At 43.9% G+C, this 17,336-nt stretch overlaps 1 protein-coding gene across 2 annotated transcripts; it reads right to left on the bottom strand.

The window, feature by feature from the left end:
• Positions 1-5,925: 5,925 nt before the first annotated feature.
• Positions 5,926-15,431, bottom strand: LOC140483298 (bone morphogenetic protein 2-like). 2 transcript variants are annotated; one of them, XM_072581458.1, is made up of 3 exons: positions 15,120-15,431; positions 10,961-11,343; positions 5,926-7,120 (listed from the first exon to the last, which is right to left on the bottom strand). In XM_072581458.1, the coding sequence occupies exons 2-3, from the start codon at positions 11,334-11,336 to the stop codon at positions 6,276-6,278; spliced, it is 1,221 nt and encodes a 406-aa protein (XP_072437559.1). In that variant the 5' UTR covers positions 11,337-11,343; positions 15,120-15,431; the 3' UTR covers positions 5,926-6,275. The 2 variants fall into 2 exon arrangements, with proteins under 2 accessions (XP_072437559.1, XP_072437558.1); XM_072581457.1 differs by lacking the exon at positions 15,120-15,431 and adding an exon at positions 12,706-13,577.
• Between the last annotated feature and the right edge of the window lie 1,905 nt (positions 15,432-17,336).

Here is a 17,336-nt window from a genome sequence, read left to right as displayed (position 1 = left end):
AAAGTCAGCCTTCATTTCAGCACTAAAGATCTGAATTGGGGCCTAAAGTCATAAGAATACACTTTAAGATGAGACAGCAACAAACTAAATAACAGCAGACACACTGGGAGAAGTTAATATGGACTTGTCTCAGGTAAAAGGCAGTCACCATCATCCTATTCTCTCATTAGACTGGTTGCAATTTAACCTGAGGGTCACCATGCCTAAAGTAAGGGAAGAGACTGAGAAGGAGAGTCCTTCATGCTAACACATGCTGGAGTAGGAAGTGAATCTACACTGTTGGCGTCACATGGCATTGCAAACCAACTGTCCAGCCAACTGACCTCCTGTTGTCTCAATAGGTTCAACACTTGGAGGTTTAATAACTGCAGAGCACCAAAATCAATGGGATGTTGGGTGATATGGCCAAACTAGTAGAAAATTAGTCATTGTGGTATAATGGTCAAAGTTTATAATGTCAGCCAAACCTTTAATATTGCATCCAAATCTGGTGACCAGAAATTAAGGAGGCACTCGAGTGCAAAGAGCCATATATTTCAACCTCTGTGCAAAATGTCTAGGCTTTCAAGAACTTCACAGGAGACCATTAAACTTTATACCTCTGAAACAAAATAATTGGTGGGTGAGCCTCCAGAGACATAGAAGACTGCTCAGTTGTTAGACAATTGTGCTGTGTGTTAGACAATTGTGCTGTGTGTTATTATTTCAAATAAACTTGAAAGGGTTTGGAAAAGATTTACAAGGATGTTTGCCAGGGTTGATAGGATAGTGAAGGAGATGTTCGGTATGCTTTCCTTTATTGGTCAGAGCATTGAGTATAGGAGGTCAGAGGTCATGTTGCAGCTGTACAGGACGTTGGTTAGGCCATTTTTGGAATATGTATGCAATTCTGGTCTCCCTGCTATAGGAAGAATGTTGTGAAACTTGAAAGGGTTCACAAAAGATTACAAGGATATTGCCAGGGTTGGAGGGTTTGAGCAATAGGGAGAGGCTGAATAGGCTGGGGCTGTTTTCCCTGGAGCATTGGAGGCTGAGGGGCAACCTTATAGAGATTTATAATATCATGACAGTCATGGATAGAATAAACAGACAAGGTCTATTCCCAGGGTTGAGGGACTCCAGAACTAGAGAGTGCAGGTTAGTGTGAGAGGGGAAAGATTTAAAAGGGAGCAAAGGGGCAACTTTTTCATGCAGAGGGTGGTACGTGTATGGAATGAGCTGCCAGCGGAAGTGGTGGAGGTTGGTACAATTACAACATTTAAGAGGCATTTGGAAGGGTAAATGAATAGGAAGGGTTTAGAGAGATGTGGGCCAAATGGGACTAGATTAATTTAGAATATCTGATCGGCATGGACGAGCCAGACCGAAGGGTGTGTTTCTGTGCTGTACAACTCTCTGACTCGGACTGTGAAAACTTACAAAATGTAAGACACAGAGATAGTCCTGCTGAAGCCATTTCTCCCATCATTCAATCCATGAAGGGTTGTCCAGTCTAATTTCAGGTGAATTGGCCAGGCTAAAATGCCCACAGTGGTAAAAACAATGACTGCAGATGCTGGAAACCAGATTCTGGATTAGTGGTGCTGGAAGAGCACAGCAGTTCAGGCAGCATCCAAGGAGCAGCGAAATCGACGTTCCGGCAGTCAGAGGGGAATGGGTCTGGGCGGGTTACTCTTCGGAGGGTCAGTGTGGACTTGTTGGGCCGAAGGGTCTGTTTCCACACTGTAGGGAATCTAATCTAATCTAATGTCCAAATAGGAAATTTGTCAGTGTCATTTAAGAAACAGCTAGACTGCTGGCATATAGCTGACACCAAAAAAGGGTCAAGGGGCCTTCCTCAGAGTTCCGAGGAAACGTCACCGGACCCGAAATGTTAACTCTGACTTCTCTGCACACATGCTACCAGACCTGCTGAGCTTCTCCAGCAACTTCTGCTTTTGTTTCTGATTTACAGCACCCGCAGTTCTCCCGCCTTCCTCGAATCATAACTGACTGCTCTCAGAAAAAATCTTTATTTATGTTGCAAACATAAACAATTTCACCATGGACTGGAGCCGAGAGCAATCCCCCTCTAAAATAATCAAAAAATGTCACAAGATAATGTTATGTTGCTCCAGCCCTCGAGCTTTGAAGACGTTCGGAGTTATCAGGCGAAATCAGAAAATTCACCAGGGCACAGGAATACAACATAAAATCTTTCTGCTCTGCCTGTCTGTCTACGAACACAAAACCTTTAAGCACTAAGCTGTCTTTTCACATTTGAGAATTCATCACAACAAAAGCCGCCATCTATAGGTCAAACGGAGAGTCAGCGAGCACTAGAAGCGTTGACACAGAAGTTTGATGTTTGCAAATTAAAAATAAACGCAGTGAACGCGGCGTTTCTGGTTGGAGCCCCCATACTCGTGTGTTTTTTTTTGTTTTATTTGCGTCTTGCAACGGGATAACACACACAAAAACTGCTCACTTAAAATTGCAGCAAAATAGCAAATGTCTTTGCTTTTCCAAGAATGTGCAAATATTACCAAAGAATACCTCAGGCTAACAGTATCAATAATCTGAAAGAACATGATATTTGACGGAAGAAGAAGCGAGTGAAACTTTTTTTTAAAAAAAAGAAATCAGAAAGCTTTCAGGGCAAAATTTGGTGCCTAATTTGTGCAGTCCTGGTTAAATGAATTATTAAGCTATTTGCATTGGGAAAGCCGCACCTACAGACAACAGAAAGAAAACAAAATACAAGTTGTTTTCCCTTGAGTCACAAGAATCAAGAAGGCACTGTACAATCCAGCAAATGGTTTACAACGTATTACAACAGAATATGCAACTGGACACAGTAAGTCATATATATTGTTAAATAACTAAGGGATAGGACAATCCTCGGCACATCTGCACAGACGTACATCTTAATTGTAATTCTAACTATATTTTTAAGATCCAACTTTGAACGCAGAGTGGTGTTAACAACTTGCAATGCCGCATCCACTGCTCCCCCAGTTGCTACCATCAAGTCCTACACGTTACTGTCTGGAACGTCTGGAAACCAACTCGCTAATTACATATCCCTGACATGCAAAATAAAGGTAAAGATCAGCTAGTTCGCCTGCGCAGAATCGCTGAGACTTGGACCCCAGTCCATCAGTAGTCTTTGTTTTTACCGTATACTGAGGGGTTTACCATAGTCCCAACTATGAGTAAGGGAGGGTTTAGAATTTAATTCTGGCGATAAGTATAGTGTAAGAAAAAAAAAGTGGAAAATATTAGCATAAAAGGAACTTGAGAATGATGCAAAATATGGCCTTTTTTTGCATATACATATATATGTGTCTTGCACATAACAGAGTTGCCAATGGTCTTCACCCCTCTTTTGAAAGCTATGACTTGTGTGTATCACCAATGGTAACCCACTGTATCAAACAACTTTGACCATTTGTTGCAGTGTTTCTGCAGTCAGATCTATTGATGTAACCACTTAAAACAGCCCAGACATAAGACTTACAGAGTTTTTCCAGATCAGTGCATTACCATAAGAATTATTTACCTGCTGCCCTGTCAGAGGGTTTATTTGACACACTATTCATAAATGTTTGTTTTTGACTCCTATGCGCATGCACATACACACACTCTATTATTGATAATTGATCAGCTTTTTCTCCCCTTGGTACACAGCTGCTGGCTGGTCCCAGAGTTCAATCTGACGGAGTCCAGAATGTCATTGATTTTATGTCCATTCTTTACATCTGAGCTGAAAATGAAACTGTTTTCAGGATATTCAGGATCTGGGACCTTTGAAACTGTGCCCTGAGCTTGTCTTCCAAGTCTGGCTTCCACACTTTCCATCAGAGGCCACCGGAAAAAAAAAAGATTAGGAGGAGTAGGAACTTAGATTACTTTCCAGGAATACTATGACAAACTGCAGCTCTCATACTGCCTGCACAATAGAGATCAGCAAGTACCACACAGTCCATGGAGCAAGGCTGGAAAGGTTTGTTCCCTCACTCAAGGGAATGTGTGTCTGAGTCATGACTGAACTTTTGGAGGAAGTAGGCATTGCAATCTTCTAAATAAGCACTCAGATTGAAATGTTGCTTAATGTAATGGTAGAAGTTGACAGTAAGGGAGTAGCCACTCGTTGAGCTTTCTTCAAAACTGTTGTTGGATCTAATTTGATAAAATAATTCAATAGGTGGTAAATAAAGAACTAGTGACCCTGCCTACATTCAAATGGTAAAATCCACAAGAGTCGATTACTGGCATGGGAAAAGGTACACATGTTCTTGAGTAAATCTTTGTAAAGAGGAAGCATCTGAAATGACACTGAGTTGCTCTTAATTGTTTAATCTGTGTTTAAAGATGTTTGGAGCTGAGGGTAAATTGTGGAAACACTAGAGTTCATGGTAAACAAGATAACTGATAAGTGCAGCTATTTTCTGTGGTTAAGCAGTCACTGTTGTGACAGGGTCAAAAGGTGATGTTAACCTTCTTGATGACTTACATAGATTCTATCTAAACCTCAATTTAAGAAAAAACACAATGTCTTGTGACATTAAACAGCTATTTTATTTAATGGACATTTCTGCTGTAGGTAGTAAGTAATCATTACCTTAAAGGATCCCTGAGGAACTTGATAGAGGAGAGTGGGAGGTGGAAATAAAGTATAGGAATTTACACTGTATCGCTTTCAATGCTTTTTGTCTTGTCAGTAAATATTAATGAATTCTTTGGAAGGGCACTTTCGGTATCTGTAGCTAGGAGTTCTCCACAAAGCTTCCATTTGCTTTTGATGACTTTCTGTAGTTCTAAATAGTGTCACAACTCCTGCTTGTGAAAATCTGATGAAATAGTTTGGAAAATTTTAATGAGTTATATATTGATGCTTTGTATCATGCTGGTGATAAGGTGACTGCTTTCTATTATTTTCGATGCAGATGAGAAGCTAAATGAATTTTGCATTTTTTGAAGTGGATGCCTCCTTTAATTATTGTGGTATCATAATTAATTGTGTTTAGCGTATTTGTAAATAAACCCGAATCAGCATGTAGATATAAATCAATTTCATTTGAGTGGCTAAATAAAGCATCTTCATGAAGGAAATAAAAGACCTGGTGTAATAGCCCTTTATATGTAGTCAGGTCATCTCAAAGTGCTTCCTGTTCAATTAATCACATTTGAATCCTAAGTACTGTTGTTGAGTAGGTAAATGCAATTTACACACAGCTATGAGACAGACAACCAGATAGTCTGTTTGTGTTGAGGAAGAAATGTTGGTAACGACTCGAGCAGAAATCCTCTTTGGTTTGCTTTAAAGAGTGTAATGGGATCATTTACATTAACTAATTGAGACTCTCAGTTTAAGATCTAAGCTGAAAAAGTACAGTATCAGTTTGGTCAAACTAGATTACGTGGTTAAATCCTGAACCATCTTGAAATCACACCCTACTGAGTAAGAAACTGGAGTAATTTCACTGAAGCCAAGCAACCATTGCGCCTTATGAAACTCCCAGCTGGCACACTTTCTTCCTTTTAAAGATGGGATTTAAGACTTTTCCCAGCATTCACGCTTCACCTCACCAGAAGTTGAATAACGGGTCCATTTTGCCTCTGGCCTCTACCTAATTTAACCACCTGTAAACTACAAGGAGCAGCCCAGTGTTATTTTACACTGTTTGCTATTTAGACCTCACTACAATTACTTTTGTATGCATTCCAGTCCCTAAACCCTTCATCTTATTATCGGTAAGCTTTTCAAGATTGCTATGCCAAAAATTTTAATGTGCCACATGTCAGAAAGCGCTTTGAAATGTGGGACTCACGTTGGTACACGTTCTGAAACATTTTAGGTTCTTAGTTTGCCTGCCCCCAACTGAGAAAAAAGGTCTGATTGCAAGTTTTGTTTCAAGCATATAGACTTCAGACAGATGTGGATTGGCAATTTATGTACAAACCCTATATTTATCTTTGATTACATATAAATACAAATTAGCTATTTTCTAAAAAGTGGTTACAATTGCAATAAATACAAAATAGGAATTCGACCATTATACTTCATGTGTTGGGGGTTAAACCCATATAAACATGTACATCTGAAATACAATTAAACATCATTTAAAAGGAACAATTCTCTGATTAAAATATTTATTTTCCCAATTTCTTTTTAAGTAACCATAAATATATTTTCAAAATAGATGCTTCTATTTTGTTAATTTTTTTAATATAAATAGTGTCTTCATTGGGAAATAGTAAAGTGTCAAGTTTTTTTTTGATAAATTTCTGCTTTAACGACATCCACAACCCTCCACAACCATATCTTGGTAGTTCTTTAATACAACTTTGTCGTATTCATCAAGATAAAGCATCGAAATGGGACTGAGGTCTGTGGGGACGCAACATGCCCTGGGAATGTTTGCATTGACTGAGTTCACCAATGTCTGCACAATGGCATGGTTTGTTGAGTTTAAGTGATCTGCCAGTGGAAAAGGGCACTCTCCTTGGCAGTAAAAGGCATGATATCCCGGAGGTGCCACTATCCAGTCATTCCACCCCACGTCACTGAAATCCACATATAAAGGATGTCGTTTGCAGCTGGACTTGGACCTCTTCTTCGGCTTGTGTTTGACCTGACGCCTCACTCTTTTCTCAAGAGTGTGCCCTTTGCCATTGTGACTAAACGTCACCAATAAAGGCCTCATTTGAGGCCAGCTTTCTTCATCTTGATGCAAAGACCGACTGATCCTGACATGTTGCTTTGAATGTCTGCACTCCTTGTCCAAGTTAACGACTTCCACCATAAACCCATGGTTGGGCTGGCCCTGCGCAGTCCATCTCATAACAGAAGGGCTGACGTCAAAGCTCTCCCATTTGCTCACATTGTGATGCACGACCTTTGTGTCCAGCAACCGGGTAATGGGATCACTGGACGAGGACCCCGTTGCTTTGAGAATCTCATACACATTGATGCGATGATAACCACTGCTGGCATTAGCACAGGCTTTTTGCTCCTGCTGGCGGTAGATCCTCAGTTCTGCCGAGGTGATGAGCTCCTCCCTCGGTATAGAGTTTAAGTTGAAGAAAAAACGACGGACTACCTCTCCCCTGGCTCCAGGCAACTCCTCCATTAGTTCTAAGATGAGAAAGAGATCAGAACCACCATTAGCCACATTGCTAGGCTCACTGGTGAGGCTAATCTGACACCATATGGAAACACATAAATCACAACCACCCAATGTTTGAGTTAATGATTGCAATGTGTATTAACTACAATATCAATATAAATGATAAATATAAATGTCATCATTCGAGGCTTTGAATAAAATTATTTTCTCCCCTTAGCAATCTATTGTCACTGACAATATCTTAACCCTCTGGTATATCTTAACCCTTAAATATAAGAAATTATTATAAGTAAATAACCTAATTTGATTATGTTCAAAATTCAACACAAACTACTTTCTTACTTCATTGCACTATAGACTTTGAAATGATATTTGCATCACAATGTTTGACAGCATGCTTTTATTGGAGACAAAATATATTTAAGATAATCTGTTTATTTTTACTTTTAACCCTCAGCAGTTAGGAAGAGCAATAATAACCGGTGAGTTCCCACATGACTCATGTTTGATAAACCAACTGGCATTCTTACTTTTGCATCAGGGTCATTCACCATGAACAGAACTTGACCACATTCTAAGAGATGGGTCTGTGCAGGGAATCCAGTGCTGAGATGTGTGAATAGCCAAGAATTCCATTATTAAAAAAAACTGCAAAAAATGAACAGTGCTCATTCATTTATGGAGGGTGTATTGAATACATTGCAACCAAGTAGTCAGGGGTACATGTAGAGTAATAGGGTCAGAGAATGAGTCTGGGTGGGTTACCCTTCAGAGGGTCAGTGTGGACTTGTTGGGCCGAAGAGCCTGTTTCCATACTGTAGTGATTCTATGACAATTCTAGTGACTTGCCACATGCTGACTCAAGGTCCAAAGAAATATAAGGGGTCAGGAGGGGGAAGCAGAGGGGGTATAGGTGGATGAGTCGGTAATGCATTCTGATTAAATCACATGCAAGTGTCCCTTAATGCCAGCGCAATACTGATCCAGACCAAAATACGGCGCCCCTTGATGCCACGTGTGTGCCACTTTTAAACTCTCTGCCTCATACAAGAGATTGCACCATATTCTTCAACTACTTTTCAATAGTTTCGCCCCTGCAGCAGTTTTTTTCAAAAAAATAGATCCATTCACATTCTAAACACACTGCATTATTTAACTCACTGCCAATATGCCCATCTGTGCATTTGTTCAAGTGTGCTGCATGGTATTAACAAAGCCGGGAACACGCAGATCTAACTATTTCAGAACTTGCCCTTGTTTGAAGATTATCCACCCCATGGTTAATTTACGGGGTCACTTTTTCACATTCATTTTCAGCTGCATTGGAGAGAGAAATGAACTGCATTTGTAAATGAATCTAAATAGTTTTGAAATAAAACTGAACTGCTAGTGCACGCTTGCAGTTTGTGTGTGTCTGCAGTGTGTATCTGCAGTGAGTGCAGTGTGTAATGTGCATGTGGTCTGCTGTGTGTGTGTGTGCATCTGTGTCTGCATGTGTGTGTCTGCTGTGTGTGTGTCTGCTGTGTGTGTGAGTGCTGCATGTGTGCCTGTGTGTGTCTGTACTGCGTGTTCGTGTTGTATGTGTCTCTGCGTGTGTGTGTGTCTGCAGTGTGTGCTGTATATGTGTCTGTGTGTGTCTGCAGTGCATGTGTGTTATATGTGACTCTGCAGTGTGCCTCTGCAGTGAGTGCTGTATGTGTGTGCAGTGTGTGTCTGCAGTCTGTGAGTGTTGTATGTGTGTGCATAACTGCAGTGTGTGAGAGAGAGAGAGAGAAAGAGAGTGCAAGGGTTCAACCATGTTGGTTTAAATAAACTCAGTGCACAGGATACAGCAAGGAGGAAAACAGCCTGTGCGTTCACAGAACTCTGCGGGCCTTAGGACCTCCTAGACACCTCAGCAGCCTGATAGAAGATTGGCATCAGATGCAGACACTGAATCCCCTCTCTGAACACGGCACTTTTATTAAGACTGGCTGTCGTTCTTTTTCCGCGGGATGTAGGAGGGAGGGGGTTCAGCGTAGAGATGCTGTGTACAAAGTCACGCACGTGAATCCTAGTGTATGTACCACAGCCCTGCAAACGTTTAAGACACCTGTAACCCAACTTGAGGGAGGTTCGCGTCGAGCTGATAAGTTAGCAATCACAACAGGCGTGAGCTCTGGGTCCCAGTGTGCCCCGATGAAAGCACTTGGGGATCAAGTTAATCCACTTGGCTTGGGATCTCATCTCCCTCTGTGCGGAAAGCTTTTGCAGATAACACCAGCCCCCAAATAAACTCTCACACACGCCAACCCCGCCCGAGCCAATCCTCTTGCACTAAAGCCAATGCTAAACTCTGCAATATCAATAATTCACAGATCTGTGTGAAACGACAAAAGGATTAATTGTCCATCGTGTGTATGGGTGGTGGGGGGAATATGAAACTATCAAAACCTTGGTACCTGTGGGCGTGCGACCTTTGCTAAATAAATGTGACATCCCTCCTGAAACGAGGGGCCCTGGGAAAAATAAAGGGAAAAAGCCTCTCCGCAAACAAGAGGGAGAACATTGATAAGATAAGGCTCCGAGTTCCTGGGGGCAAATATTTATAGTCGTTTTCGTTACACGGTTGATCAACGGGAATGTAAAACAAAATTCAGCCAATCATTTACCAAGTGGCCCTCTTGCTGTAATACGCGATGTGTTTGAATCGAGATATCCCACACTTACCCACCCCCCTCAAAAAAAATCTTACCAGGGCTGGCACTGGTGCCTCCCCGCTATGGAGGCTCACTGAGCTGCGAGAACCCTGTCAAAAAGTCACAAGGAACGCAAGAAGGGTCACTGGACCCTGAACGACAACTCTGGTTTCTCTCTCCACAGACCTGCTGAGTTTCTCCAACACCTACTTTCGGCTTCAAAAGAGCGTGATGTGTGCGATCTGGATTCCAATCAGCAACCCCCCCCCCCCCCCCCCCCCAATCCTAGACTAGATAGGCTGTGTAGACAGTGATGGGTAAATAGACTCCTGAGCTTACAGACATATGAAATAGTGAAGGACAAACAGACTTCTGACCCTATGTATATATGCTAGTGAAGGACATAGACTTTTGATCCTATATATATATAATAGTCAAGAATGAAGGCTTCTGAACCTACACATATGTAAAGTAGTAAAGGATAAACAGACAGCTGACCCTATATATAATAGTGAAGGATACACAGATTCCTGACCCTATATAGATTGAAGGACAAAGACTTGATCCTCTATATATAGTAGAGAAGGGTAGAGACTCCTGACCCCATATATGTATGTATAAAATAGTGAAGGATAAACAGATTTCTGGCCCTATATATATATGATAGTGAAGGACATAGACTTTTGATCCTATATATATATAATTGTGAAAGATGAAGGCTTCTGAACCTACACATATGTAAAATAGTAAAGGTAAATCAGACAGCTGACCCTATATATAATAGTGAAGGATAAAGACTCCTGACCCTATAATAGTGAAGGGTAAACAGATACCTGGCTCGGTGTAGGAGAATAGTGAAGGTTAAAGACTCTTCACCCTATGTGTAAAACAGTAAAGGATAAAGAGACTTCTGACTCTCCCTACATATAAACAAGTGAAGGAAAAAGGCTCCTGATCCTATATATATATAAATATAAATATATATATATATTCGTGCGTGGAGTTACCTCCGATGGAATTGGAGTTACCTGTGTGTCATATGTGGCTACATAGTTGCCCAGGGACGAGTTGTATGACGGGTTTTGATCTTATCCCCCAGACTGAGAGAACCTGGGGCAGAGTGTGTGTATGAGAGAGGTCACTGAGGCGAACTGCCTCGCCTCACCTTACCTTCATGGTGGAAGCTCCTGACGGTATTGGCGTTGCTGGCCGACCTCTCGGGGAACTGGGAGAGCACCCAGGCGTCGGTCGCGTGTCCCCGTTCGGCTTCCTCGCCCGAGTGCAGCCGGTACAGGTCCACCATGTACTGCGGGATGACCGCGTTCCTGGCGGGATGAGGGCGGCGCCGGAGGCCGAACACGTTGAGGAGTCGCAGCTCGAACTCCTGCAGCAGCTCCTCGGTCTGCGGGGGAGGCTGTGCCCGGCCGGAATTGGCGTACTGCTCGGCGAATCTCCTGCGGCCCACCTCGGGGATGAGTCCGGCCGAACCCCCGAATAAAACCTGACAGAGCAATAGCGCCATCAGAGATCGTCTACCGGCGGTCATCGTGTCTCTGAGAGAGAGAGGGAGAGAGAGAGGGGGAGAGAGAAACGGGGTTTATTCCGGCATCACAAATGGTAATACACACACACACACACAGACACACACACACAGACACACTCCCACACACACACACACACACAGAAACACACACAGACACACATGCACACATTGACACTCACAGAGACATACACAGAGAGACTCACACAGGCACTCCCACACACACAGACACACACACACAGACACACTCCCACACACACACACACACACACAGAAACACACACAGACACACATGCACACATTGACACTCACAGAGACATACACAGAGAGACTCACACAGGCACTCCCACACACACAGACACACACACACAGACACACTCCCACACACACACACACACACACACAGAAACACACACAGACACACATGCACACATTGACACACACAGAGACATACACAGAGAGACTCACACAGGCACTCCCACACACACAGACACACACACACAGACACACTCCCACACACACACACACACAGAAACACACACAGACACACATGCACACATTGACACACACAGAGACATACACAGAGAGACTCACACAGGCACTCCCACACACACAGACACACACAGAGACACAGACACACACAGACACTCCCACACGCAGACACACACACACTCCCACACACAGATACTCCGACACACACAGACATACACACACAGACACACACAAGCACACAGACACACACAGAAACAGACAGACACACACACAGACACACATACACTCACATACACAGACACACACACAGACACAACAGACACATATACAGACACACACACAGAGACACACACATACACAGATACACACACATACACAGATCAGAGAGTCCAGGGGACAGATATCGAAGGCAATATAAGGAAAAGATGTAAAATTATATTAAAAAAGATTCTTCTTCCAATATATAGAGTGAAGCAGGATCCCAAAGGCAGACTGGATGAAATCTCACTTTAATTTCGAGAAACCAAGAGTTAGAAAGAGAGAATTTTCTTTGGAGGAAAGGAAGGAAAGGAAAGCTAAGGAATTAACTGAAGTAAGGAAGACCAAAAGTGCACCCACACACGTGTGTGTATGTGTGTGTGAGAGAGACAGAGACAGCCGCCTTGTTTATGTTTGTCTGAGCTGTTGTGTCTGTCTGGAGTGGGACAGATCAGAGAGTTGAGGGAAGGTGGGGAAGGGGAGAGGGGGTGGATGGACAGCAGACGTACAGGTGCTCTGTCTGTCAGTCTCTCTCCTCAGTCCTTGGACTCGGCTGCGGCAGAATGCACACTCCACTCTGTCTCTCACACATACACACACAGTCTCCTTCCTGCGCCCGCGTTACCTTTCCCTACAACAGGCGCCCAGCTCAGAGAAAGCAGCGGTCCATTGAAACGCGGGCAGGTCCGCTAACTCCGTCCTCGGTTCGTTCTGGTCCCCCCCTCCCGCAAATCAAGGCGCCGGAACATCTGCTTTTGGGAGGGGGGAGATAAAGTTCAGGCGATTATTTCCCTCCTCTCCGCGGCTGCCTTGTTTTCTAACATCTAGGAAGGGAGGGAGGGTTGTTGATGTGGAGGGAGGGTGGGAGGTGGCGGGGTGTTCGTTTCCGTGCCTGGCTCTTAGTTTATCCCTCCCGAGTCTCACAGCGCTGCAGTTTAACGCAGGAGTCCGTCAATTTATTCCTCTCCTGGGACCGGCAACCGAACCAGCTCCGCTCCGTTCTCCGCTATCCTCTGCATTGCTCGCTGTTAATCCACGCACTTTCACTCTCTCTCTCTCTCTCTCTCGTCCGGGCGTCGGGAAGATTTCCAGTGGACAGTACACCCCTTCTCAATAAGAGGCGGAGAGGGGGCCAAACATTGTTTTCAGATCTCTGTACTGAGAATGCACACCAAAAGGGCGACAGATTCCAAGCAAGTTGTCCGGTTTACTCACAAAACCTCGGGCATTCAGCGCTTTACCAAAGTCCATCATGCCTCAAAGCCCATATATAAAGACACACACACAGCAAACAGACAATCCAGAGTGAAGAAGCAGGGTTTATATATAAATTCAGTAGGGTTATTTTAAACACTGGTTCCTGCTCCTGCTGACTAAAATAATTGCATGGGGGCTTTATATATATATATGTCCCGCTTGCCCGCTGATGTCACGTCAATGAGGCGTTGTGCCAATCAAATGCGATAATGATTCCTGTCACAAACTCGACATTGAGATCAGAGCAACAGTTTGGGGGTGGAACAGCACAGGCACTTTCTGCCAGGAGGACCAACTCTGGGGTAACAAATTGCGTGATTTTTATGTTTCATTTATTCTTCTTGGGGGTGGGGGGGGGGTGAAGGGAAGGGAACTCCCTGTAGCGAAATAGACACATCCCATCTTTTTAACCCCCCCAGCCCAAAAGAACACACGGCCCTTTTAAAATACCCTTCCACACATGTAGACCCTCCAACCCCCCTCTCCTCCCCACCCCATCCAAATTAAATCTCCCGGTGGTCATTCTCACTGACAAGATAGACCGGCTCTGGGGATAAAAGGCACCATCGCAAAAATAAAAGAATTCTTAACTTTAATTTCTCACCCTTCATTTCCCCCGCCCCCGTCAATAATGAAAAAAAAGATCCTAGAAACACTGATTGAGGCGATCCAGAAATGAGGAATCTCTCCTCTGCAGTACGTGCAAGATTTATTTACTCTTGTTTATGTGGCGATATCATTTGGGCGCTCAGAGCTAAGGTATTGGGAACTCGCTCTCTGGAGAGGCACGGCTGGGGTTACAGAAACCTCCCCACAACGGGAGCTTCATTCATCCCGAGAGGGGTGGAACGGGGTGGGGTGGGGAGGGGGGCAATTGAGTCCGAGCGTGGGGCGGTCCTGCCCCCCGGGGACCGAAGTCTGTCAGTTTCTTTCGGACTTTATTTTTCATTTTGCTGGTAGTTTTCTTTTTGCCTGGTTTTGATCTATCAGTGAGGAGGGTGGTCAGTCAGGGATGCGGACAGGCACTTGTCATCCGCTTTGGATTTTTAAAATAATCTCCCTCCCCCTTCCCCACACACCCCCTGAACGGAACAAGATTGGGTCTGATATGTACTACAGGGGAAACAAGAGAGAGAGAGAGAGAGAGAGAAAGAAAGAGTGCAGAGCGCCAACTCCTGGTCAACACAGCAAAAGACCAGAGGGTTGAATTTTTCCAACTCGCTTTTACAACGGCTCCTTTGTACGTCTCCGAGTGCGAGAGAGAGAGGAGAAAGAAATCAAATCGTCCCGAGACTCGGTTCAGCACAGATTGGGTTGGTCTGCGTTGTTCAGCTAACAACACTAACCCACCACCCCCAGGCACACACACACACACACACACACACACAAAACATAACAACCGCTTCAACTTACAACTTTAAACAATCGGAAACAAAACACACAGTTTTCTTTTTAAAAAAAACAAATCAAGTGTGACGCCGTGGGAAAAAAAAGGGTAGTGGAAGAACAAGGTAAAAGTGTGAGAGAAAGATACTCAACACCGGCGGCCGAACAAGTGAATGGCAAGAGAAAATAAAGCAACGATTCTGGGACATGGCTGTGGATTGGAGGCTAATGTTGAATGAAAATGAAGAGGGGGGGGGAGAAAAAAGAAGGAAACAGAGGTTAAAAGTAATCGAAAGTGTGTCAAATGAATTGAGCATCCTGTAATCAGGAGCAGCAATTGGTTCCCTGTACTTAACGCAAATGATCAAATGAGTGAAATCTCCCCACTCCCCTTACCTGAAAGAGGCTGTTGCATTAGACCAGGCAGCTGCCCCTTATAACCCGGCTGCTCCTGTCAGCGGGATTTGATGAAAAAGTGCCGAACGGGAAGGAAAGACGAACCATCTCACTGGGTGAGCAAGTTCGGAGACACCAGAAGTTAATCTTTGCATGTGCGGAACAACATGCTGGGGTAGGTTCCGTGCGCCTGATTTAAAGCATCTTACAGCAACTCAGTTCTTCCGAGCGAATGACTTCACACTCGCTCATGCAACGGCTCTCTCTCTCTCTCTCTCTCACTCACTCACTCACTCGCCTTTCGTCTTCCTGCATTGTGGCTGGCATGGGGCATGTTTACAGCAATATGTGACTCATTCGTTTGAGATCTTCATCTAACGTCATTACATCACAGTGGATTTTTGTACTTTTTAGAAAAAAAAAGGTTCTGTTTCAGAGTGTAAACAGGGTGACTGATGCTGTGTCTGTGACACAGAGAATTTCCTACACACTGTCAGAAGGTTTGTCCATCAGACAGAGACAGAGAAGTGGAGAAGTGTTACTTTAAAAAAAAACTGCACTCCTCGGATATCCGAGTGTTGAAAGGACTATACATTTCGCCGCTAAAAGGTCCAGTTAACAGATGAGAGAAACTCATACATAAACGCCATCGGGCGCTTGAAATCACAGGGTAACTGACACATCAAATCCATAATGCACACAGCAATCTGTAATGGGAAGGGGACTGGTGCTGTGGGCAATACACGAACAAATTGCTGGAGAAACTCAGCAGGGCTGGCAGCATCTCTGGAGAGAGAAAGCAGTGGTAATGTTTCGAGTCCAGTGATCCTTCTTCAGATTTGCCAGACCTGCTGAGTTTCTCCAATAAATTCCGTGTTTGTGTGTATGATCTGTGTTTGTATGTGTATGTGTATGATCTGTGTGTGTGTTGTGATAGTGTGTGTGCTATGATCTGTGTGTATGTGTGTGTATGATCTGTGTGTGTTATGATAGCGTGTGTGTGCTATGATCTGTGTATGTATGTGTATGTGTGTGTGTATGATCTGTGTGTGTGTTATGATAGTGTGTGTGTATGATCTCTGTGTGTGTTATAATCTGTGTGTATGTGTATGTGTGTATGATCTCTGTGTGTGCTATGATCTGTTTGTGTATGTGTATGTGTGTGTATGATCTCTGTGTGTGTGTATGATAGTGTATGTGTGCTATGATGTGTGCGCGTGTGTTTCAAATCTTTATTTCATTTCCGAAGTAGTGATTGACCAAAGGGGGATAAATCCCCAGGACCTGATCAGGTGTACCCAAGAACTCTGTGGGAAGCTAGAGAAGTGATTGCTGGGCCTCTTGTTGAGATATTTGTATCATCGATAGTCACAGGTGAGGTGCCGGAAGACTGGAGGTTGGCAAATGTGGTGCCACTGTTTAAGAAGGACGATAAGGACAAGTCAGGGAACTATAGACCAGTGAGCCTGACCTCGGTGGTGGGCAAGTTGTTGGAGGGAATCCTGAGGGACAGGGTGTACATGCATTTGGAAAGGCAAGGACTGATTCGGGACAGTCAACATGGCTTTGTGTGTGGGAAATCATGTCTTACAAACTTGATTGAGTTTTTGATGAAGTAACAAAGAGGATTGATGAGGGCAGAGCAGTAGATGTGATCTATATGGACTTCAGTAAGGCATTCAACAAGGTTCCCCATGGGAGACTGATTAGCAAGGTTAGATCTCATGGAACACAGGGAGAACTAGCAATTTGGATACGGAACTGGCTCAAAGGTAGAAGACAGAGGGTGGTGGTGGAGGGTTGTTTTTCAGACTGGCGGCCTGTGACCAGTGAAGTGCCACAAGGATCGGTGCTGGGCCCTCTACTTGTTGTCATTTACATAAATGATTTGGATGCGAGCATAAGAGGTACAGTTAGTAAGTTTGCAGATGACACCAAAACTGGAGGTGTAGTTGACAGTGAAGAGGGTTACCTCAGATTACAACAGGATCTTGACCAGATGGGCCAATGGGCTGAGAAGTGGCAGATGGAGTTTAATTCAGATAAATGCCAGGTGCTGCATTTTGGGAAAGCAAATCTTAGCAGGGCTTATACACTTAATGTTGAGGTCCAAGGGAGTGTTGCTGAACAAAGAGTGGCATGGTGGCACAGCAGTTAGCACTGCTGCCTCACATCGCCAGAGACCCGGGTTCAATTCCCACCTCAGGCGACTGACTG

Source organism: Chiloscyllium punctatum, chromosome 11, assembly GCF_047496795.1.
Source record: "Chiloscyllium punctatum isolate Juve2018m chromosome 11, sChiPun1.3, whole genome shotgun sequence".
In the NCBI taxonomy this organism is placed as follows: Eukaryota; Metazoa; Chordata; class Chondrichthyes; order Orectolobiformes; family Hemiscylliidae; genus Chiloscyllium; species Chiloscyllium punctatum.
The sequence above is the reverse complement of the archived record's forward strand: the minus strand, read 5'-3'. Positions and strand labels throughout refer to the sequence as shown.